This window comes from Scyliorhinus torazame, chromosome 7, assembly GCF_047496885.1.
Source record: "Scyliorhinus torazame isolate Kashiwa2021f chromosome 7, sScyTor2.1, whole genome shotgun sequence".
Classification (NCBI taxonomy): Eukaryota; Metazoa; Chordata; class Chondrichthyes; order Carcharhiniformes; family Scyliorhinidae; genus Scyliorhinus; species Scyliorhinus torazame.
The window spans coordinates 153,479,375-153,505,594 of NC_092713.1; the positions used below are offsets into that span (position 1 = coordinate 153,479,375).

Below are 26,220 nucleotides of genomic sequence, written 5' to 3' on the forward strand. Positions count from 1 at the left end.
CCATGACTCCTCTATTGAACACCTCAAGGTTTCAGACCTGGGAAAATACACTTTTGTTCAACATTTAAGAGAAGAATGGGAGGTGTGTACATGACCTCCCCAATCTGCTAGAACCTGTAATGAGCCCAGATAATCTACCATGTTACCACCCAACAGGCAGCAGCAGAAGGAACTCTGTCCAGGTAGACGGCCTGGCCATCACCTACACTGTGAATTACTGGAAATATTGAAACTCCTGAATCTGTACCATAAAGGTTCATTCATCTGTGTTTATTGTTATGTTGAAATGAACATTCAGCGATTAAAATGGCTCTTCTGTCACATCAACTTTTAATCACAAGATTGACCGAAATGAGATATGGTAGCATTGTAGTTATGTTACCAGATCTATAATCCCAGATCCTCAATGAATGATGCAGAAAAATGAATTCAAATCCCACTCTAGCTGCTGGGAAATGTCAGTTATCAAAAAAAGTCCGGAGTAAAAAGTTGGTGTCAGCTTTGTGACCACGAAAATGCAGGATTGTTGTAACAGCCTGCCTGGCTCTATGAAGCCGTTTTAGGGTCTGAACTCTGTTTGGTCTGGCGAAGTGTGACTCCAGATCCATAACAATCTTGTTGACTACAAATTGACTTCTGAAATGGCTTACTAAATCACTCCGTTGTATTCATGCCGGCAGCTCACTATTATCTTCTGCAGGGTAGTTAGGGGTGGGCAATTAAAGCTAGTGTGTTCACATGCCATGAATAAAGAACAAAATGTACTAATGTTTTTGATAATTCCAAGTTTTTGCAGTTTTATATAAAATCTATTGTTACAAATTAAATGACATAAAAACACAACAAAATAGGAATTTAGTGCTTAGGACTAGTGAAGATTATTTGAATTAAGCAATTTTGAGTTCAGCATGGACCGGAAACTATAATGACCTACACTTTGAGTTATAAATAAAAATGGGAAACATTTTGGACCCTTGGTTTGCATTGCTTTCCCTTGCCTGACTCATTCTCTATTATTTTAACTTCAATATAACTATTTCTATCTGAACAAACCTATTCTAATATTTATGAAGACTCCCCGTAAAGGACTGCCAATGTTACACAAACCAATTATTTTCTGTGTTTCCAAGATTTCATTGTGGGCTTAGGAGGTTGAAGTCCCCAGTCTGTGAAATAGCTGGTTTTCAATGGCCAAAGTTTCAAAAGTACATGACCCGAGCATATTTTCTTCATGATGAAGTGGAAGAATTACCACTCATGTTATCTCATTGTCTGCCCTGCTCCCAAGAGTTACCATGTTTATTGAAGCTTTTTTTCTTCCATAAAGCATGTCACTGCTGGAGAATGTAACATTTAAGGTATACTCCAGAATTTACTTTCTTGTGGGGGTGGAGTATGCGGGAATCGTGACCTCTGACCATGCGCTGCCCTGGTTGGCAGTTAGACTAGCTCAAGTCAGGATGGAGGTTAGACCCGGGGCTTCTAGAGGACAAGCTTCTGGAGGGCGGCAGGTTGGCACAGTGGTTAGCACTGCTGCCTCTCAGTTCCAGGGTCCCGGGTTCAATTCCAGCCTCGGGTGACTGTCTGTCTGGAGTTTGCATTTTCTCCCTTTGCGCGGGTTTCCTCCCGAAAGATGTGCAGGTTAGGGGATTGGCCATGCTAAATTGCCCCTTAGTGTCCAAAAGATTAGGTGGGGTTACTGGGTTGCGGGGATAGGGTGGGGACATGGGTTTAAGTAGGGTGCTCTTTCCAAGGGTCTGTGCTGACTCGATGGGCCGAATGGCCTCCTTCTGCACTGTAAATTCTGTAAAAATTTCTAATTTTCCATATATTGTACCTGATAATATCATCATAGAGAACAGAATATCATAAAATTTACAATGCAGAAGGAGGCCATTCAGCCCATTGGGTCTGCACCGGCTCTTTGAAAGAGCACCCTACCCAAGCCCACACCTCCACCCTATCCCCATAACCCAGTAACCCCACCCAACACTAAGGGCAATTTAGCACGGCCAATCCACCTAATGGGGTATAACAGAGAGTGGAGGTGCCAGTGTTCAAAACCCAAACCTTTTTATGTTGACATCAGTGGGCACACTGACCCTTAGTTTATGACCACGGCTCAGACAATGCAGCATTACTTCAGTATTGCTCTGAAGTGTCAGGTTAGGCTATGATCTGCAATCTTGGAAATGGGACTTGACACTGCTTTTTCACTTGGAAATGATCCGGCTACTACTAAACAAAGCTGATACTTGTTCTCATGCTCGATGTGTTGTCAGCGTTTTTTTGCATTCAGTCTATCATCGTTGAAAATTCAGCGAAAAGTTTAAGAACACTTCATTTCCCAGGACGTGAAACAAGGTATTTTGTTTATAAATCAATTTTTCAATGTTCAGTTCCCATATCCTGGGCAGTTCTAAAATCCACAGTACCAAGAACTCTCATACAACCGCTGCACTTGCCGGGAAGTTAATTTTGCTGTTGTTCTCGCTGTAACAGTGACTCGTTGACTCTTGAGTCCCGTGATCTGTACGTTACTGATATTAACGTGTGAAAATAGTTACACCATGTTCATGTCCGTTATTGATTGCTGGCAATCTGGCAATATTTGGACTGGGTGCACCTTCACTGAAAGTGAGAGGGTTTGATTCCAAATAAACCTTCAGGCACATACGAGAAGGAATTGGTGAAAAAGCAAAAGGGTTGAAGTGAGTAGATGTAATATTCTTCAGAAACATATGCAAATTGAAACATACCGTCCTGATGTTGCATTCTCTTTAATGGCTGCAAGTTGCCAGCTCATGTTCAAGGCTCATGACTGTCACTATTACAGTGACACGCAGACGGGAACGAAACTGACCATGAGTCAGGATAGATATAATAAGAAATTAGATAAAATGCTCAAATTCGTCTTGTGATTTATTTGGGTGCAAAGACTGGCCAGATTTCAGCCATACAGAGCCCTATTTATATAACATAAATATTGCCTGATTGGAAGTCTGATCATTGTTCACAAAGGTGAGCCCTACATGCATGCTCACAGTTCTCCCCCAATCATTAAAAATGAAAACGTTTAGAGAACAGGAAGGGGTGAATCCTTTTTCTCTCAAATTTACTTCAGCCAGGTTTAATTGATCCCCAGAAGGTTCACATTATCTCCTAAGCACATATAAAAGAAGTTTTCTGTGTATTAGGTTTATATTTTGTGCAGTATACAACAGAAAGACAAGAATTCACATTTGTACAGTGCACTTCACATCCTCAGGATGTGCCAGAGTAGTCAACTAGCAGTTTTAAATTGAAGTCATTGTTGTCATGTCAGGAAATATACTAGTGATTTTTATAAAGCAAAATCCCATAAACAGCAATGCAATAACCTGTTCATTTATACTTCTAGTTGAGGAATAACAAATTACCAGAACACATGCGAGAACTCCACTGCTTGTCTGCGAATAGTACTATTGTATCATCATGCTCATCTGAGAAGATATCAAAGGGTTGCAGTTGAATATTTCATACAAAATATGGCACCTGGCAGTGCAGTACTCCCTCAGTTGTGCTGATCACGTGGTGAAACTCCTGAAATCCATCCAACCAGAATTGGTAACTTGAGTCAGTTAAGAGAGACAGTTTAGAAAAAAAATTTAGAGTAGCCAATTCTTTTTTTTCCAATTAAGGGGCAATTTAGTATGGCCAATCTACCTACCCTGCACATCTTTGGGTTGTGGGGGTGACACCCACGCAAACTCGAGAATGTGCAAACTCCACACGGACATTTGCACAACGACCGCAGGTTCGGATTCGAACCCGGGTCCTTGGAGCCGTGAGGCAGCAGTGTTAACCACTGCACCACCGTGCCGCCCCTAAAAGAGACTTGTTTAGTGCCCCAGGAGCTTGACAGAGTTTAAGAAATGGCAGAACTAATTTTGGATGTCTTTCAGATAAAACTTGACTTCAGCAATAATGGATGGACAGAATGAAATAATGGCAAGAGATACTTTTCCAAGATCGTAGATATCAGAGTTCAAAGAGAAAAGTGCCAAATAAGTTAACCTTCTCAAATGGAGAGTGAGCAATTGTCAATCAACATGCATTGGTGAAATATAAAGTCAATTGAATTGTATTTGTTACAACTATAACATGGTATCACCACATTGAACAATGTTGTTAATGTGTGTCATATTCACACTTATTTTCACTTTATGCCAAGATCTACCGGTAATCCCACATCCGAAGGTGAATCACCTTGTAAGGCCTCTTATTACTTCTGAAACATAGATCGCACCAACTGTAGAAAAACCTCTTTAATATTTCATTCCTCTAACCAACAACATTCCATTTGTCTCCAAGTCAGTTGCTGTACATTCGTACTAACATTTTAGTGATTCATGTACCAGGATACCCAGATCCCTCTGTATCACAGAGTTTTGCAAGCTCTCTCGATTTAAAAAAAATATATATTTGGTATTTTCCAGGTTTTACACAGTATTAGCTCGTGTATACCTGATATTTGCAAATAAAGTTGTTTCATCTTTACAGAGATTGATATCCCGTCCTACCGTGCAATTGTTGTGGCTCATAAATTACTCCCACAAATGACTTCTTACCTTAACTATTTCTTATCTCCATCTAAACTGATTTTACATCTTTATCTTTAGAACTAAGGTCTTCCCTCACTGTTGTCATCCTTCGTTAACAGAGCTACTCCATCACTGCTTCCTGCCCCTTCAAAATGTCAAGTTTCCTTAAATATCCATCTCCGAGCCTTGGTCACATTGCAGCCATGTTTATGTATTAGCTATGAAGTCACATGTATGTATTTCTATTTGCTATTTGAGTTGCCAATTGTTACGAATGCTATGAAAATTCAAATGCAGAATCTTTAGTGCTGCCTTCTTACCATTTTTGTGTACTCTGGCTTTCCCTGTTGCTCAGACACTTCGGTTTGTACACTGTCACTTCCTACCACACACTGACTATCATTACGCTTATTACTACCTTGCTGCTTTGTCTTGCACGAGGAGCACAGTGGTTAGCACTGTTGCTTCACAGCTCCAGGGTCCCAGGTTTGATTCCGGCTTGGGTCACTGTGTCTGTGTGGATTTCCTCCGGGTGCTCCGGTTTCCACCTCAAGTCCCGAAAGACGTGCTGTTAGATAATTTTTTTTTTCAATTTGGACATCCTGAATTCTCCCTCTGTGTACTCGAACAGGCGCCGGAATGTGGCGACTCGGGGCTTTTCACAGTAAGTTCATTGCAAAGACTCGCAAGGTCCCATTGGATCTCGGGAGGTATGACGAGCTGGGTAGATGTTAAGCAGTGTTACTGTAAGCCTACTTGTACCAATAAAAAGATTATTATTATTTTTAAATTTACCACACTTTCCATCATGTGATCCCTCTTTAAAACTACCCGAGTTATGTGACTTGCCAGAATACTCCCAGCACGGTTCAGGTGAATACTATCCCATTAGTACAGCTCCTGCGTTCCCCAGTATTGGTACCATTATCATTGCCCCATGAATCAAAACCCATTTCTCCCACTCAAATCTTTGAGCTAAGTGCTTGCCTCTCTGATATTATTTATCCTAAACTAATTTGTTCATGGCAGATGCAATAATCCAAAGATTATTACCTTTGAGGTTCTGCTTTTTAAATTTGGTGCCTAGTTACTCCTCCCTATGCTGAACCTTATCCTTCATCATATCTATATCATTGGTATCTAAGTGGACCACAAGAACTGGTACGTGAGAACAGCGTGTGTGTGCGTATGTGATTAACGGTGTGTGTGGATGAACTGTGTGTGTACAGTTTGTGTGTGTGTGTGAACAGTTTGTGTGTGTATACTGTGAGCGTGATTCTCCCAAAAGCGAACACAGTTCCCTAGTCAGTGTATTTAGACGCGTGTTTCAGGCGCTCGCTGTGCCGAGAAACACATGGTGTGACTTGCATTGAATAAGGGGCCTGAATGGGGAACCTGTGGCCAATGCCGCACTTCGCCCCATTTTGCACAGTGGTGTTGCTAACTTTTGGTTGGTTCAATTGGCTCTGTTTTATAACCTTTGCTCTCGAGTCGCCAGGTATCTTTATGATACCACCACGAGATGGTAATGATCAATGACTCAATACACCAATTAGTAAGATTCAAATCAAAGCACATTTATTATACACCGTGATCTCTACTCATGCACAAATTCTACGTCTAAGCTACTTCTACAACCAACAGGCCTACACTTAGCTTCGGACTGGCCCAGCAGGTCAAGGGAACAAATGGCCTTTCGTTCGGGTTCTGAGTCTGCGGGATTCAAAGTTGGTACGGACTGGTAGCTAGGAGCGCCTATCTCGTAGCGAGCGTTGACTTAAGACTTACTGGCTCTTGCCGGCACCTGAACCGGTCACTGTCAAGGGTTGGTTCGCGTTGCTGAGTGACCCGGTCAAGAAGGACGATTTGAACTTGGGGGCTTAACTTTATAGTCCCCAGGGGCTTCCCGCCTTTCGGGGTGGACCCTGTACCTGGTTCCAAGTGATTGGACTTCGTTCCAATCGCTTGGTTCGATTTCTCCAATACTGGAGCGGTTCCCTGATCGATGGGCGGTCTTGAGGTGACTGTTAACTTCTTTTGTGTTGGGTCCTGCTGGCGCCGAGGAGTTTGGCTTGGCTTTGTTTATCCCAAATTTTTCGACTGTTCCCGGGGATCGCTCATTAGTATGTAGATGGCTGCAATATTATTATGTAGATGGCTGCATGTATCGATGCTGTCTGGGCTTTTGCAGACTTTAATACACAGTAACTTGCGCCTGCTAGCTTCTGCCTGTGTTGGCTGAATTTCCCTGCAGCCTTTGCTGTTCTCCATTTTACGTCGGGAGTTAGCCAACCCAGGTGGCTACAGTGGGGAGCTCCTCCAAGCAGAACTCTGCATTGTGCGAGAGATTTGGATGCCATTTTCAAATCGTGTCTCGATGTCCAATGCCCCCGAAACAATCTTCACTCACTCACACATTCCCACCAACACCCACATCGGCCAACCCCGGCCTGATCGTGCACGCAAATCAAATGCCACCTGGGCGTCCAGACAGTCCCAATCTCCAGTTCCCAGGTGGTACTGCTGGGATGCCAGGCTGGCACTACTGGGGTGCCCAGGTGGCACCAGTAGTGCCACAGCACCACTCTGCCCAAAGAGCATGCAACTGGGAGCCTCTGATCCCCTAGGAGACCCCCACGAGTGCGGTTCTGTATGGTCCCCGTTTGTGGGGACTAGCGCTGAACGGCGCTCACCTGAGGTCTCTAAGGTGAACAGATTGAATTATGAAGCCTCGGGTACCTCGGAAATCTGCACATTAGAGTGAGGCTTACTGCCTCACTCTAGTAAGCAGATTTCCCAAAAAGTGATCTCCCTATTGTGGGCGGGATTCACATTGCAAAGACTCGCGAGATCCCATTGGATCTCGGGAGGTATGACGAGCCGGGTAGAGGTTAAGGCCACAATCATATCAGCCATGATCTTACTGAATGATAGTGCAGATAACCTATTCCTGCTCCTGTTTCTTATTATCTTACCTTCAATCAATTTGATTCACTCTTGAGTTCAAGAAATGGCAGAAGGCATTGAATACAGCAACGGCTATATATCTGTCAATATCCCAGCTGTGTAACTGAAGACCTGTATCCAGAGCTATCTGCGCCCCTCGCCAAGCTGCTTCAGTACAATTACAACACCGACATCTACCTGGCAATTTGGAAAATTGCCCAGGTATTTCCTGTCCACCAAAATCAGGATAAATCCAATCTCGCCATTGCTGCACCATCAGTCTGCTCTCAATCATGAGAATACTGTTGGAAGTTGTTAACAATGCTATCAACCAGCACTTGATCAGCAACAACCTGGTCACTGATGTTTACTTTGGGGTCTACCAGGGCCACTCAACTTCAGACCTCATTACAACCTTTGTCCAAATGTGGCCTGAACAGCTGAACTCCAGAGTCGAGAGTGATTGCCCTTACAATCAAAGCAGCATTTGGCCGTGGTATCAAGTTCAAAATTGATGTTAATGGGAATTGAGAAAACTCTTGGGAGTCCTCCCAAGAATTAAGAAAGATGTGAAAAGATCGTGTTTGTTGGGGGGCAGGTCATCTCAGCCCTTAAACATGGCTGTAAGAGCCCCTCGGGGTAGTGTTCTTAGCCCAAACAACTTCAGCTGTTTCGTCACTGACCTCCCATGCAATGTTGGGTCAGAAGTGAGGATATTCACTGATGATTGCACAGTGTTCAAACCATTCGCAATTCCACAGATACTGAAGCAGCCTGTTCCTACATGTCATAAAACACGGACATCATACAGGCTTGGGCTGATCAAGTGGCAAGTCACATTCATGCTAAAGAAGTGCCAGGCAATGACCATCTCTCGCAAGAGAGAACCTACTGATCTCCCTTGTTATTAAACAGCTTTGTCATAACTCGTCCAGCCGTATAAATACTGCATCTGCGAGAACAGATCAGGGGCTGGGAATTCTGCAGCACGTAATGCGTCTGATTCCCCAAAACCTGTCCAACATATTGCTGTTCCTTTACCGTCACTGGGTCAAAATCGTGAAACTCGTTTCGTAACATCATTTTGTGTGTACTTATGCCACTTGGACTGTAATGGTTTAAGAAGGCGAATCACCACCATCTTCTCAAAGGGCTATTAGGGATGGGCGATAAATGCTGGCTTTGTCATCGATGCTCATATCCCGAAATTTAATAAGTAATAAAAAAGTAACGAAATCACCTTACACAATCTCTTATGTAAGGTGATTGTCAAAAGAACCAGAGGCAACATTCAGAAAAGCTTTTTTAATTGAATTCATGGTTAGAGTTTGGAATGCACTGACTGACAGGGTTGTGAAAATACATTCATTGGTAGCTTTCAGAAGGAAATTGGATAAATAATTGAATAGAAAAAATTGCCAGAAAAGAGAGAAGAGTTTGGATGCAGAACTTACTGGATTGCTCTTCAAATAGCTGGCATAAATTGATGGGCTGAACAATCTCCTGTGCTGCTTTACGATTCTAAGATTTTATAAGTAGAGTCAAGTTCTGTAGAGACCAAATCACACAAGTTTGTGCAGAGGCAAGCAAGTTCAATACATCTCTGGACGTAGAGCCTTTAAATTCTTTAATCAACAGTTAGGCATTTTGTACTTGAAGTACTTCCTCTCTTTTATAATAAGTATTCAGAAATGAACATTTTGCAACAAAATCTTTGCTGCAAGCAATTTTTAGACAATTTGTGGTAATGCTGAGCATACAGAAACAAATTTCTGTCAGTATCTTATCAAAGTTTGTTGGAAGAAACAGACCGAAATGAATGTTCCAAGAAAAGTAATGGCTCTGAAATTGGACCATCGATTACTAGCATACAGGCATTGAATGCATTTGGCTGAAATGTATTTACTGGCTATATTAGCGAACACATTAAATGGGTTTGTGCTTGCCTTAAAATAATGTTTGCAAGAATTTCAGACGAAACAATATAATTTCAGGGCAATCAAATAATTTCTCAGTTTAGGTTGTTATTGGCAATTGTTATTGGCAAAGAACTTACCTTCTTGCCCTGCTACGTAATTTACTATTTGCATTTATCATTGTGCTGTTCACTTCCACTTTAGTCTAAGGGAAATACTGTAATTTGCCCCAGTATCACAATCGACTACTGAAGTTTCTCACGTTGCAATGAAAACAATTTTGAGAGACAGCCAAGACTGGAGTTTTTTCCCAGTCACATTGCCCAAGCCCTGGGAAAGAGACCTCCTATGGTCGTTGTTATTTTGATGTGATACTTGCTAGTCTGATGTTGGCCCGTACACGCTGACAAGTATTCCCTTCTGGTTGGGTTTGGGCAGCTGCTTTCTCTAAGGATGTTGAGTCAAGCTATTTATCATTTCCTATTTTTCCAAGTCTGTAGAGAGCTACTTAGATTCCTTAACCCTTTCTGTTGTAACCTCCTAGTCCAGAAGCTGATAATTTGGAGTAAATTATAATTGAATCACCCATGCTCTTTAGAAACGTTGACTGTTTCATCAGTTTGCATTTATATCCTGCTTCCCACTTTTCACTCTTCCCAAAATACTACGAGTTACGTTTAAACAATTAGTATTTTTCAAATTGAGGAACTGAGGTCAATGACCATGGTTCGTAGTTTTGGACATCAAAGATGAAAATGATAGAACACAAGAGGAGCGCCAGTTGGGTAGATGCTACGGACTTGAGTTTTAAAGAAAGACATGCATTTATATCGCCCCTTTCACAACCTTAGGACTTGGCAAAGTGGTTTACATCTACTGAAAGATTAAGTATAAAGTTGTAATGTAGAAAATTCGCAACCAATTCATGCACAACTAACTTGTGCAAACAGCAATGTGATAATGACCACACAAGCTGTTTAACTGATGTTGTTTGAGAATTGAACATTGACCAGGACATCCGCAATAACTTCCCTGTTCTACTTCTTCAAAATAGTGCTGTGGGATCTTTTACATCTACCTGATCCTGTAGATTCTAGATTCAAAAAGAGGGCTGCAAAAGCTAGTAAATTCCACAGTTTGGGATTATTAGGTAAGAAGGAGATGAAACAAAATGGGTCTTGATTTCCACACCATAAAGATGCAGGAAGAAGGAGAAGTGCACAAGAGCATTTATTTGGAATGTGGCAGGAATGAGAGAGGATGATCTCTTAAATAGTAGTGTGCAGGACCAGTTGTAATAGAAGAGACTTTGGCTGTCAGCGCTAAGAGAATTACATACCAGCTGAGATTTTCTATGCATTTTGTTCACATTTGAATCGGGGTTCACGAGATTACATTCTAAATATTAAGTATAAAGTTGTAATGTAGAAAATGCGCAACCAATTCATGCACAACTAACTTGTGCAAACAGCAAAGTGAGGAATATTTCCATTTAACAATCTGGAAAAGCTAACCATGCCAGTCAACTGAACGTAAAGTTTTTTTTAAAAACCATGATCTTACCCAGAAGTCCCTTCTCATTTATATTCTAAATTTGAATTCACTGTTCCTGTGGCATTTAATTTATTTAATGTCTTAATTGTACTCATCTCATTCTCTTGTCTCTAAGCAACCAAACTGGACACAGCATAAGGTGCAGTTTGAGCACAATGTTGTGCACTTTCAGCATGGCACATTCTCTCACTTGCACTCTACCAAGAAGAACAAGTCTCATGCAGACTTGGACTTAATGAAGTTGTTGGCAAGTACACGGGCCTGTTTGCACAAAGAATTCATCCAAATGCAGATCACTTCAAGAAAATGTAGAGTTGAAGGTGAGCAGGTGGTATAAGTCACATGAGAACAGATGGGAAGTCCGTGTCATTGGTGTTTCACAGTGTTTTTATGAGATGAAAGTAATCCAAGCTGAAAGTTTAATCTGTCGACTGCTCTTGTTGTCAACCTTTCATGATTTAGCCTAGTTTACAATCAGATCAAATGAACTAATGGAAAAAAATGCTGATAAACCAACTTTATTAAAATCATTACTTTTTTGGGTACCTTCCCCTATACGGGTACACGAGTCCAACCTGTAATTAAAAAAAAAAAATTTAGAGCACCCAATTATTTTTTTTACAATTAAGGGGCAGTTTAGTGTGGCCGATCCACCTAACCTGTTCACCTTTGGGCTGTGGGGGTGAAACCCACGCAGACACAGGGAGAATGTGCAAACTCCACACAGACAGTGTCCGGGGGCTGGGATCGAACCCGGGTCCTCAGCGCCGTAGGCAGCAGTGCTAACCACTGTGCCACCATGCCGCCCCTAGGCCAGCCTATAATGAAACTTTCCAACATGATGTTGTTCAAAAACAAATTATTTGAAACGGGTAGAAGGACAGACTGTGGTAAATAGGTTTAATATAATTATTTCCGGTCAGTCTACATAATTGTTTGTCGTTTTCAAAGTAAAATATGAAACACAGCTACATTTGAACCCCTGGGTTTTGACTGACAATAAAATAACTCAATTTTCCACATCTCCCCGTAGTCAACTATGTGGTCTAAAAAGACCAGGAGAATACAGAGGAGTTTTTTACACTTTGTTCGAAATTACATTTTAAAATAAGAATGGCACGTTCAAAATTCCTTGGGATTTTATACTCAATGTCACTTTTTATGATCAATGTCACTGATTCCGTCCCGCTATGGAGTATCGGAGGTTCGTGAGGTGATATTTCTGAACTATTACTATTCAGTACCTCACCACTGGGTTGTTATAAACTGCTGTTCAGTGTGGTGTTTGGAGTAAGTTCAGAGGGCATTTTAACCTCTACCTCAGAAAACAGGAAGCAACTTCCAATTGCTCCCCTAGTAAGGGGACCATTTTTTAGGGGCTGGATTCTCCGCTGGTGGGATTCTCCATTTTGCCGGCAACCTGGGGGTTTCCCGGCGGCGTGGGGCTGCCCCACAATGGGAAAACCCATTGACCGGCCGGCGTAACAGAGCATCCCGCCGGCAGGGTGAAATATAAATGTGGGCGGAGAATCCAGCCCAAGGTCTTTAAACAAATTGTATCACTATCTTTTGAGCTCCAGACTTTGTTTGCTGACTTGAACCTGAAAAGAACTCCACCTGTAATGGAAAGGGACAATGTACCTCTTCCCGATGAGTAAAGTGACCTTCTGTGCGGCCAGTACAATATTGGCCATAAGCAACAAAGTGCCGATCAAGAACCTGCGGAAACCTTGGCACATGCTCAGTCCTGGCAAACCTTTCTTTGCAGATTACTGCCACTGTAATTATAGCTGGGTAAATGCCACAAGGACAGAAAGATTTGTCCTCCAAAACAGTTTTCTTCATAAGTGCATCATACAGGCTCAGTTGAAGCCTATTAACTGTCAGTGGTTAACTTATTGAGGTACTTTGAAAGTGTGGCTCAACAACCCACTGGTCATTCAGTTCTGACCTTAAATAAGGGGACCCATTTAAAATAAAGATTCCAATGTTTTTTCTCTGAGGATCATGAGTCTGTGGAATTTACTTCTTCAGAGATCAGTGGAGGTTGGGTCTTGGAATATTTCTAAGGCTGAGTTAGACAATTACTTGGTTGACAAGGGAATCAAAGGGTGTAGGGGCAGACAGGAACGTAGAAGCCACAATCAGACCAGCCAAAAATGATCTTATCAAATGACAGAACAGACTCAAGGGGCCGACTGGTCTACTCCCTTTTCATTCATATAACTTTGACATGCCCTTGTTACATAACCTCACAAATTTAATAATCTCTGAATCATGCTTCCTTCAGTAGTATAGATGATATTTGCTACAGTAAACTACAGGGAAGCATTCAACCTAAGATGATAAACACAATGTTCACTCGATTCATTCATGTCAGTAGAACATGTGGAATTGACTTGCTGCCTGAACACCATGCCAAGCACTCGTTTATGAATCATCAGTATAAGGAAATGCTTAATATCAATTCACTTGAGGGCAAATCTTGGGATTTCCTATCTGTTGATTGATATTTCTGATCTGCTTTAAGCATACTTCCTTGTCATAATATTTAATAAGGAATGTCTATTTTAGCCTGGCCAGTTACTAAAGTGCGATCGAAATGCAAATGTGGAAATTTGGATCTTTATTTAAGCCTAGCTGCACATTTTCCGACAGCTTCTTTTTAGTCATTTCCTCGTCCTCTCCCTTACAAAACAAATCCGGTAATACAGAGTCTGTAGAACATCATCACACCACATACCATTAAATATCCAAATAATCTTTTAATTTACAGTGCAACCCTTTATTATGTCAGCAAATTATATTCCAACCTCAAAAACAGTTTGATCATAGCATGGAGGCTTCTAAAGAGAGTGTTATGGACAGTGGGGGTTCATTTCAAAAGCACTAATTTTTCCTCTCACCACCCAGATGAGAACAGAAAGGTGTTTTTGATTTGCTTTCCCCTTGATAAGCAGTAGCGTATTTCCCAACCCCTCTGTTTTGGTGCGATCCAATTTCTATTCATAACCCCACAGCAAATTCGAGACTGAATGATCGATCACAAAGGGTTAGCTTATTTGCATACACTCAAAACATGGGAGGACAGGCACAACACTGCCTCCTGTGCATTCATACAGCAAAAGAAGACAATAAAGATTTCCAGTGCAAAGACCGCAGAAAAAAATAAATATTGTTTCGCATAAGTCCAGGGTCCAGAATCAAAGTCCAGTGAAGTGTTTCATCACACAGGTCGGCAGGCTGAAAACTGATCGGGTATAATTCACTTTTCCAGTGGTTTGACTTCACACGATGAGATGGACACGCAGAGATGAATCAGTACCAGCAGGATCAGTGTAAATGGGCCAAGTGTTCAAAGTGAGTGGAGCTCCTTTTATATAAGGCTGCTCATGGAATGGTGAAAACGCAGGCTGACTTTGAGTTCCACAAGACAATATCACTGGTCCCACAAACTATCACATGACTCCCATCTCTCTACATTGGCTTTGAGAAAGGCTGTGTATCCATTATCAGAGTCCTCAAGTTTGTTAAATGTCTCAACCAATAAGAAGGAAGGTTGTAGGGCTCCTTTCCCTAGGAGACAAGAAGACTCCAGGCTGGGTTAGAAAATGCAAATGGCCTTCGTATAGCTGTCTCCTAATTTGGTCTGAGCAACGCACAATGTATTCTTAGTGGCTCTTCAGAGATAATGAGCTACAAGTTTCCCTGGTACTGCCAGGTAGCTCCTTTTGCTCAGGGGTCACAAACATTCATAGAGTCTCAATAAAAATTATCTGGAATTAAAAGTCGAATGAACAATGAAACCATTGTCGATTGTCATGAAAACCCATCTGGTTCACTAATGTCCTTTCGGGAAGAAAATCTTCCACCCTTACCTAGTCTCCAGACCCACAGCAATGTGGTTAACTCTGAAATATCCTCTGAAATTTCTTAGCAAGCCACTCAGTTGAATTCAACTGCGAGGAAAACACAAACTAGGAATTAAACTGGGCAGACCACCCGGCATTGACCCAGGCACTGGAAACAACAATGGCAAAATCAGCCCTGTCGACCCTTCAAAGTACTCCTGACTAACATCTGGGGGCTTGTACCAAAGCTGGGAGAGCTGTTTCACAGACTAGTCAAGCAACAACCTGACATAGTCATACTCACGGAATCATACCTTACAGATAATATCCATGCACCACTATCACCATTCCTGGGCATATCCTGTCTCACCGGCAGGTCAGACCCAGCACCCAGCAGAGATGGTGGCACAGTGGTATACAGTCGGGAGGGAGTTGCACTAGGAGTCCTCAACATCGACTCTGGACCCCATGAAGTCTCATGGCTTCAGGTTAAACATAGGCAAGGAAACCTCCTGCTGATTACCACGTGCCAGCCACCATCAGTACTCTTCCATATTGAACACCATTTGGAGGAAGCACTGAGGATGGCAAGGGCACAGAATATGCTCTGGGTCGAGGATCTCAATGATCATCGCCAAGAGTGACTCGGTAGTACCACCACAGACCGAGCTGGCCAGGTCCTAAAGGAAATAGCTTCTAGACTGGGACTGTAGAAGGTTGTGAGAAACCAAGAAGAGGGAAAAACGTACTTGACCTCACCCTCACCAACCTGCCTACTGCAGAGCATCTGTCCATGACCATATCGGTAGGAGTGACCACTGCACACTCCTTGTGGAGACAAAGTTCCGTCTTCACATTGAGGATACTCTTCATCGTGTTGTGTGGCACTACCACCGTACTAAATGGGATATACCTCACACAAATTTAGCAACGCGACTGGGCATCCATGAGGTGCTGTGGGCCATCAGTAGCAGCAGAGTACTCAACCATAATCTGCAACCTCAAGGCCTGTCATATCCCGCACTCTGCCATTGCCACCAATCCAGGGGATCAACCCTGGTTCAATAGTGAGTGCAGGAGAGCATGCCAGGAGCAACACAGGCAGACTGAAAAATGAGGTGTCAACCTGGTGAAGCTACAACACAGGACTACTTGTGTGCCAAACAGCATAAGCAGCAAGTAATAGGCAGAGCTAAGTGATTCCACAACAAACGCATCAGATCTCAGCTCTGCAGTGCTGCCACAGCAGCTGTGGTGGACAATTAACGGAGAAGGCTCCACAAATATCCCCATGCTTAATGATGGAGGAGCCCTGCACATATGTGCAAAAGACAAGGCTGAGGCATTCGCAACACTCCAGCCAGAGGTGCCAAGTGGGTGATCCACCTTGGTCTCCTCCAGAGGTCCCCAACATCACAGATGTCAGTCTTCAGCCAATGAGATTCACTCCATGTGGTATTAAGAAATGGCTGAAGGCACTGGATACTGCAAGGACTATGGGCCCTGACAATATTCTAGCAATAGTACTGAAGACTTGTGCTCCAGAACTTGCCGCATCCCTAGCCAAGCTGTTCCAGTACAGCTAAAACACTGGCATCTACCCGGCAATGTGGAGAATTGCCCAGGTGTGACCTGTACACAAGAAACAGGATAAATCGAACCGAGTCAATTACCGCCCTACCAATATACTCTCCTTCATCAGCAAAGTGATCGAAGGAGTCATCAACAGTGCTATCAAGTGGCACTTACTCAGCAATAATCTGCTCATGAACTCTCAGTTTGAGTTCAGCCAGAGTCACTCAGCTCCTGACCTCATACCAGCCTTCGTTCAAACATGGACAAAAGAGCTGAATGCCAGAGATGAGGTGAGAGTGACTGCCATTGACATCAAGACAGCATTTGTATGCATCAAGGAGCCCTAACAAAATTGGAGTCAATGGGAATCGGGGAAAAACCTCCGCTGGTGGGAGTCATACCTGGCATACAGGAAGATGGTTGGAGGTCAATCGTCTCACCTCCAGGACATCACTGCAGGAGTTCCTCAGGGTAGTGTCCTAGGCCCAACCATCTTCAGCTGCTTCATCAAAGACCTCCCTTCCATCCTAAGGTCAGAAGTGGGGATGTTCGCAGATGACTGCACAATGTTCAGCACTATTCGTGCAGTCCATGTCCAAATGCAGCAAGACCTGGACAATATCCAGGTTTGGGCTGACAAATGTCAAGATACAATTGCACCACACAAGTACCAGGCAATGACTGTATCCTACAAGAGAGGATCTAACCATCACCCCTTGACAGTCAATGGAATTACCATCACTGAATCCTGAGGGTTTCCATTGATCAGAAACTGATCTGGATGAGCTGTATTAATACTGTGGCTACCAGAGCAGCTGAAAGGCTAGGAGGTCTCTGCGGGAACGCTCGGGTGGCGGCCTGTGGGGGGGGGGGGGGGGGGGGGAGGAGAGGGGCTCCCTCACCGGGGGGGGGGGGCGGGCGGGGGGGGGGGGGGGGGGGCCTCCGATGGTGTCTGGCCCGTGATCGGGGCCCACCAATTGGTGGGCCGGCCTCCCCCCGGGTCTACTTTCCGGCGGGGCCGGCCCCTGAACACCGACCCCATGTTGGGTCGGGGCGGCGCGCGTAAGAAGTTCCCCACGCATGCGCAAGATTGAGCTGGCCCAACTGCGCATGCGCGGGTTGGCACGGCGGTAAGGAGGCTGGAGCGGCGTGAACTGCTCCAGCGCTGTGCTGCCCCCTGTGGGGGCCAGATTAGGTCGTGCCCGGGCCCTGTTTGCGCCGTCGTGAAATGCGACGGCGTTCACGACGGCGCAAACACTTGGCCGCCATATCGGAGAACCGTCCCCAGTACCTTCCAAACCCATGACCACTATCATCTAGAACGAGAAGAGCAGCAGATACCTGGGAACCCCACCACCTGGAAGTTCCCCTCCAAGTCACTCACCACCCTGACTTGGAAATACATCGCCGTTCCTTCATTGCCGCTGGGACAAAATTCTAGAACTCCCTCCCGAATAGCACAGGAGGTGTACCTATACCACATGGACTGCAGCTGTTCAAGAAGGCAGTTCACCACCAACTATGGATGGACAATAAATGCTGGCCTAAATAGCAATGCCCATATCCCATAAATGAATTTAACATTTTTGTTTAAAATAGATTCAACCTTTTCAAGGTCTTTGTCCAGTTTTAAATATTTTAAGGGTAGTAATGAGTATATCTCTAGATATTTTCTGAAAAGAATATACAGGATGAAGTCCGGGGGCGCGATTCTCCACTGCCACGCCGATTGGGAGAATCGCCTGGGCCTCCGAAATTTCCGGGGACGCCGGTCCGACGCCCTCCCGCGATTCTTCTAAGCGGCGGGAACGGGCTGGTTGAGTTTCGCAGGCCGGAGTATCGCCGGAGATACCCAAAATGGCGATTCTCCGGCACCCCCGCGATTCTGAGGCCCGAATGGGCCCAGCGGCCAGGCCAAAACGGCGGGTTTCCCCCGGCGCCGTCCACACCTGGTCGCTGCAGTCGTGGGCAGTGCGTGAACGCTGGGGGGGGCGGCCTGTGGGGGGGCTAGGGGGGATCCTGCACCGGGCTTCACCTTGAATGTGGGGTGGCCCGCGATCGGTGCCCACCGATCGTCGGGCCGTCCTCTCTGAAGGAGGACCTCCTTCCTTCCGCGGCCCCGCAAGATCCGTCCCCCATCTTCTTGCGGGGCGGACTTAGAGAGGACCATGCGCGGATGACGTCCGTTATGCGGCGCCGGCCGTGTCATTTATGCGGCGCCGCTTTTAAGCGGGCGACAAGGCCTGGCGCGGGTAGATGACGCGGCCCCGATACTGGCCCATTGTCAGGGCCTGAATCGGTCGGGACCGGGGCCGTTCTGCGCCGTCGTGAACCTTGACGTTCACGACGGCGCGGCCAATTCGGCGTGGGGGTGGAGAATCCCGCCCCTTTTTCCCTTAAAAGAGCCTTTCTCTGCCTTAAACTGCCTCCTTGGTCCAAGACAGTGACATCAATTACTCGGACCATCCCCAAGCATCTACATTAAGAACCAAGCAGATAGGAAGGTGTCATACTTTAAACTTGCCTTAGAAAATCTCTGGAGTGCCTTAACCCTATAAACCATGTTGCAAACAGGGAATGAACATTCCTCAGCTGGTTGTTTGGAGTCAGATGGCTGGCAGTCAATTTGAAATTGTGCTCACCTCAACTTGCAATGGAGTTGCTCCAGGATGTTGCCACTAATTGACATCAGTGGTGCAGCCTATCAGGAGAACCTGTACAAGTGTTTCTGTGGCAGCACATAAGTTATCCCTTTTACATTAAAGAAATCTCAGTGTTATTTTCTGGTGTTTAACAAAAAATAAGGAGTAGTTTGAGCAAAAGCACTGCTCATAGTCTTTCCATCATTTCATGAGCGTTTTGAGAAGTTAATTATTGCTGACATGTTGTCGAAGCTTTTCATCATGCAATCCTCAGGACAAATGCAAGAATGCCAAATTTAAATGATTGTAGCGACTTATACTACACACGAATGGGGTAATGATTGGTTGGAAAATTGACTCTGTTTAGACAGGGTGTTGCCATGAAGGAAGCAACAGGGAGCTCTATGCTTCCTCGACTCCCTGGTAAGTCAAAAAGGTGCATGGCTGCAGAGAATATGGGTGCGATTCTCCCAGCCCCGCGCCGGGCCAGAGAATCGGCGCAACGGCGCTACGACGCCCCGATGCCGGCTCACGATTCTCCGAGGTGCGGAGAATCGGCGCCATTTGCGCCGGCGCTTTTGACACGGCACGGGCCGCCCCGCCGATTTCCATGCCCAGATGGGCCAAGCGGCCGCGTGGAAAAAGCAGAGTCCCACCGCCGCCGTTCACCCCTGGTCGCTGCCGGCAGGAACTCTGCGCGAAGGGTCGGGGGGCGGTCTGTGGGGTGGTGAAAAGCGCTCCTTCACCGGGGGGTGGCCTCCGATGGGGTCTGGCCCGCGATCGGGGCCCACCGATTGGCAGGCCAGCCTCCCCCCCCCCCCCCCCCCCCCCCAGCCTACTTTGTTGTGCGGCCGGCCCCTGAACCCTCACACCATGTTGCGTAGGGGCCGGCGCGCTGAACAATTCCCCCGCACGTGCGTGGGTTGGCGCGGCCCAAAAGCGCATGCGCGGGCTGGTGCGGCGCCCTTTTGGCGCCTGGAAGGGAGGCTGGAGCGGCGTGAACCGCTCCAGCGCCGTGCTGGTCCCCTGTGGGGGACAGAATCGGTCGTCCCCGCGGCCGTTTTGCGCCGTTGTGAAACGCGCCGGCGTTCACAACGGCACGGACACTTGGGGGGCGATTCTCCGATCCTGTGTATGAATATATGTCACTTCTAGCATGCATAAATGAGCTCAACCAATTATCTTGAATTGTTTGTTCATGTCACTGCTCGTACTCTGAGGAGTGTTCATAGAACATACAGTGCAGAAGGAGGGCATTTGGCCCATCGAGTCTGCACCGACCCACTTAAGCCCTCACTTCCACTCTATCCTTATAACCCAATAACCCCACCTAACCTTTTTGGATATGAAGGGCAATTTAGCATGGCCAATCCACCTAACCTGCACACCTTTGGACTGTGGGATAAACCGGAACACCCGGAGGAAACCCACGCAGACACGGGGAGAACGTTCAGACTCCGCACAGACAGTGACCCAGCAGGGAATCGAACTTGGGACCCTGGCTCTGTGAAGCCACAATGTTATCCACTGTGCTACCGTGCTGTTCAAGAACTACTACCCAATCACAGAATCACTTCCAACAGTAAACATTTTGCTTTGGGTTTTGTAAACAAGGCCTGTCGAGTACCATTTCCACTCTCCCATTTGCAAACAACCAAAAGGATATGCTGTTTGATTTGAGTAGCCAGTCGCGTGGCTGTACTTCCTGCATCGACACCGAAAAACATACATAATGTTGCTCAACTGTATGGTCGGTAGACTGACAGGAGTATCCTGTTGGTGGAGAATACCCTTTGCAAAGCAGCAGAATTAAATGGCTTCACACCTGTTGTTCGAATGTTTGAGATATTTTGCCTTTCCAGGGTAATTTGAATACTATTTGACACTCATCCAACCAACCAATCAGCACCCTATTCGGAAGGACAGGTAAGGACAGGATGGTAAGGGAGATGGTGTAGCTCTGTTATTTAAGGGTGACATCCGGGCAATAGTAAGGGATGACATTGGTGCTATGGAGGATAAGGTTGAATCCATTTGGGTGGAAATCAGGAATAGTAAGGCGAAAAAGTCACTGGTAGGAATAGTCTATAGGCCACCAAATAGTAACATTATGATGGGGCAGGCAATAAACAAAGAAATAACTGATGCATGTAGAAATGGTACAGCAGTTATCATGGGGGATTTTAATCTACATGTCGATTGGTTTAACCAGGTCGGTCAAGGCAGCCTTGAGGAGGAGTTTATAGAATGTATCCGCGATAGTTTCCGAGAACAGTATGTAATGGAACCTACGAGGGAACAAGCGGTCCTAGATCTGGTCCTGTGTAATGAGACAGAATTTATTAATGATCTCATAGTTAGGGATCCTCTCGGAAGGAGCGATCACAATATGGTGGAATTTAAAATACAGATGGAGGGTGAGAAGGTAAAATCAAACACTAGTGTTTTGTGCTTAAACAAAGGAGATTACAATGGGATGAGAGAAGAGCTAGCTAACATAGACTGGGAGCAAAGACTTTATGGTGAAACAGTTGAGGAACAGTGGAGAACCTTCCAAGCGATTTTTCACAGTGCTCAGCAAAGGTTTATACCAACAAAAAAGGACGGTAGAAAGAGGGAAAATTGACCGTGGATATCTAAGGAAATAAGGGAGAGTATCAAATTGAAGGCAAAAGCATACAAAGTGGCAACGATTCGTGGGAGACTAGAGGTCCATGAAATCTTTAGGGGGCAACACAAAGCTGCTAAAAAAGCTACAAAGAAGAGTAAGATAGATTATGAGAGTAAACTTGCTCAGAATATAAAAACAGATAGTAAAAGTTTCTATAAATATATAAAACAAAAAAGAGTGGCTAAGGTAAATATTGGTCCATTAGAGGATGAGAAGGGAGATTTAATAATGGGAGATGAGGAAATGGCTGAGGAAATGAACAGGCTTTTTGGGTTGGTCTTCACAGTGGAAGATACAAATAACATGCCAGTGACTGATGGAAATGAGGCTATGACAGGTGAGGACCTTGAGAGGATTGTTATCACCAAGGAGGTATTGCTGGGCAAGCTAATGGGGCTAAAGGTAGACAAGTCTCCTGGACCTGATGGAATGCATCCCAGAGTGCTAAAAGAGATGGCTAGGGAAATTGCATATGCACTAGTGATAATTTACCAAGATTCACTAGACTCTGGGGTGGTCCCGGCGGATTGGAAATTAGCAAACGTGACACCACTGTTTAAAAAAGGAGGTAGGCAGAAAGCAGGTAATTATAGGCCAGTGAGCTTAACTTCGGTAGTAGGGAAGATGCTGGAATCTATCATCAAGGAAGAAATAGCGAGGCATCTGGATGGAAATTGTCCCATTGGGCAGACGCAGCATGGGTTCATAAAAGGCAGGTCGTGCCTAACTAATTTAGTGGAATTTTTTTAGGACATTAACAGTGCGGTAGATAACGTGGAGCCAATGGATGTGGCATATCTGGATTTCCAGAAAGCCTTTGACAAGGTGCCACACAGAAGGTTGCTGCATACGATAAAGATGCATGGCATTAAGGGGAAAGTAGTAGCATGGATAGAGGATTGGTTAATTAATAGAAAGCAAAGAGTGGGGATTAATGGGTGTTTCTCTGGTTGGCAATCAGTAGCTAGTGGTGTCCCTCAGGGATCAGTGTTGGGCCCACAACTGTTCACAATTTACATAGATGATTTGGAGTTGGGGACCAAGGGCAATGTGTCCAAGTTTGCAGACGACACTAAGATAAGTGGTAACCCAAAAAGTGCAGAGGATACTGGAAGTCAGCAGAGAGATTTGGATAGGCTAAGTGAATGGGCTAGGGTCTGGCAGATGGAATACAATGTTGACAAATGTGAGGTTATCCATTTTGGTAGGAATAACAGCAAAGGGGATTATTATTTAAATGATAAAATATTAAAACATGCTGCTGTGCAGAGAGACCTGGGTGTGCTAGTGCATGAGTCGCAAAAAGTTGGTTTACAGGGGCAACAGGTGATGAAGAAGGCAAATGGAATTTTGTCCTTCATTGCTAGAGGGATGGAGTTTAAGACTAGGGAGGTCATGCTACAATTGTATAAGGTGTAGTGAGGCCACACCTGGAGTATTGTGTTCAGTTTTGGTCTCCTTCCCTGATAAAGGACGTAATGACGCTGGAGGGTGTGCAGAGGAGATTCACCAGGTTAATGCCAGAGCTAAAGGGGTTGGATTACGAGGAGAGGTTGAGTAGACTGGGACTGTACTCGTTGGAATTTAGAAGGATGAGGGGGGATCTAGTAGAAACATATAAGATTATGAAGGGAATAGATAGGATAGATGCGGGCTGGTTGTTTCCACTGGCGGGTGAAAGCAAAACTAGGGGGCATAGCCTCAAAATAAGGGGAAGTAGATTTAGGACTGAGCTTAGGAGGAACTTATTCACCCAAAGCGTTGTGAATCTATGGAATTCCTTGCCCAGTGAAGCAGTAGAGGCTCCTTCATTAAATGTTTCCAAGATAAAGACAGATCGTTTTTTTGAAGAATAAAGGGATTAAGGGTTATGGTGTTCGGGCCGAAAAGTGGAGCTGAGTCCACAAAAGATCAGCCATGATCTCATTGAATGGCGGAACAGGCTCGAGGGGCCAATTGGCCTAATCCTGCTCCTAGTTCTTATGTTCTTTTCTCCTCTAGTATGAGTTGTTGTGTTCCTTTGAAATTTGGCAGTCTTGAATTGCTCCTGATGAGTCGAAGATGAAAAGCTTTGGCAACATGTCCCTCGTTCCAGAAATATTGAAGTTCCGAACTTGCTAAGTTAACATTTCATATCTTATGAAGAAATTCCACTGACTCAGATTCACAGGAGTGCTACGAAGGCCTATGTGACATGGTGCCCAATGTTAAAAGCATTAGTTGAATTCTGTTGTTCATTCTGACCTACTAATGTGCCCCCTTTCCAAAGCCAAGCAACTGGAAAATGAGGAATGAAGAAATTAAACCGCTTAAAAAATAAATGTAAGACATTTGGGGAAATGAGAAATGGCAAGTTTAGAAATGGTGCATATGGAGTATTTTGTAATCCATGGGATTTTGTCACATTATTTCTGCACAGTAATGGCTATATCAGGACCCCTGCAACTACCCAAGTTCAGATTAGCTTCAACTCACCTGGTTACAAAGCTACTGTTTTGTTTTGAAGCTAGGACAAATATTTGAATCCATTTTGTGACATGAAAATATATTGAAGATTGCTGTTTGAATTCAAATGATTTTTAAAAACAGCAGATTTTTGAGTTTGATGTTTCTCCTATTGTTTACAGTTTGCAACATCTTCCATTAACACAAAGCACAAGTCTTCAATCACAAGCTTCTTTGAAGCAACATTGGTGCATCAATTTGCTTCTTCTTTGATGAGTCTGATTATTTGTACTTGCTTAGCCCATTGCAACTGAGACTTGGGTTCTTCAATGCCATGATCTCATCCAAAGAGACAGCTGCAGTAATGTTTTACTACTGCACTTCTCAATGAGAATGAGTCTCTTCAGATTGCAGACATGCCAGCAAATGTGAGTTTGTCTTGGGAAGTGAGGAGGAAAAGCCACCTGGCAGTCTGATTGAGTTGAAAAATGTTTCCATTAATAGTAGGAGAGCATTTGCCGTGACATTTAAGTGCCAATTCCAGGGTTGAACTACAACACAGTAAGGCTCACATGTTGGCGCCTACAATGATTCAGAGTCCAAAAAGGATTTCAAGTGGAAAAATATGTGCTCTGCTGAAATGCTTGGTTACAGCAGACAAGAGAGCAGGTATGAAAACATTGCAAGAAGTCGGAAAATGGAACAGATTTGTGCACCTGAAGGTGTTCAGTGGAACTTGTGAAGAATAACTGTAAATTTATTAAAGTTTGTTTCTTGCGATCTCTTGCACATAATCTTGGCTGGCAGGTCATTGCAGTACTGAGGGACTGCTGCACGATAGAAGGGATATCTGTCAGATGAGATGTAAATGTTCCCTTTTGTAAAATATTCTCTGCACTATTTGAAGAAGAGCAAGTGAGTTCTAGTGTTGTGGCTAACATTTATTTCTCAACTAATAATATTTCAAAATAAAAATACAGTTTGCCCAGTCATTTATCTGATAGCTCATGTGCACCTTGTTGTGTGCAGATTGCCTGCCATGTTTGTCTACATTACCACTGTGATGACACCTTAAAAATACTTCCATCAGCTGTAAAGTAATTTGAAGATGTCTTGAGGAGTGAAGAGTGTTATATAAGTGGAAGTCTACTTAAAGCCAGATGAGCTCAGAAATGTTGGCTTCACATACAGTTTGCATTCTGTACTGTTCGGAACAAATCGCAGATGTGGATTGAGCTACTTTAAAGTGAGCCACTACAATGGTTTAATAGAGACCATTTGCAAGAAACAGTCAATCAAAAAGTAAGCAAAATCAAATTTTAATTGTCGTTCCTCCAACCAGCCAAACAAAGGAGTTCCAGGGACATGGCTAAGTAGTAAATGAAGAACATGACAACTGACAATTAAATCTTACTATGCCTTTTGCAGTGTGAATCCCTTTGTTTTCTCTTAGTCTGACTGGGCATAAAGTAGCATGGTGGGATTGTAACAGGACTGTAACACTTTGTGATGTCAGCACGTTGTGAAAGGCACTGCATAAATGAAGTTCTTTATTCTGTTTAAATGCCTTTGTAGGTTTTAAAATGTTGGTCTTGTTGCTCCTTTTAACCGTAGTCTATTTGCTCTGTTTACGTCACCTTTGCTCATGAGTCACCAGGTATCTTTATGATACCGCCACGTGATTCAAGTTCAGGTTATGATTAATAATATAGCACACCGCTTAGTAAGGATTAAAACAACGGTCATTTATTATATACAACAAGCAATTTTAATACCCTAATACTACTTTCTATATAATAAACCTATCACTACTGGCCAATACTTAACTTTAGGAAGAGCCCACCAGGTCAGGGAAACGAATGGCTTGTCCAATCACATCTGGCCCGCGGGATTCAAAAGGCTGCTACAGGTCGGTGGCTAGGTGTCTCTACCGGATAGCGATCGTTGGATTCAAACTTACAGTTGCCGGTGGCTGGTCTTGCGAAGGTCTCGAGCAGGTGAAGATGAGAGAGAGAGATCTGAACTTGGACCCTCACT

The 26,220-nt window shown here is 44.3% G+C and overlaps 1 protein-coding gene across 2 annotated transcripts in view; it reads left to right on the top strand.

Moving 5' to 3' along the window:
• atf6 (activating transcription factor 6) overlaps nucleotides 1-26,220 on the top strand; it is a 540,099-nt gene that overhangs the window by 397,673 nt on the left and 116,206 nt on the right. Inside the window, exon 16 of one of the 2 annotated variants that reach the window (XM_072511678.1) lies at nucleotides 3,945-4,891. The exons of the other annotated variant lie outside the window; for it this stretch is intronic. Coding sequence (XP_072367779.1) covers nucleotides 3,945-3,955 — 11 coding nt within the window. The 3' untranslated portion in view covers nucleotides 3,956-4,891. Of the gene's footprint in view, nucleotides 1-3,944; nucleotides 4,892-26,220 lie in introns of those variants that run through there. 2 annotated transcript variants of the gene reach the window in all.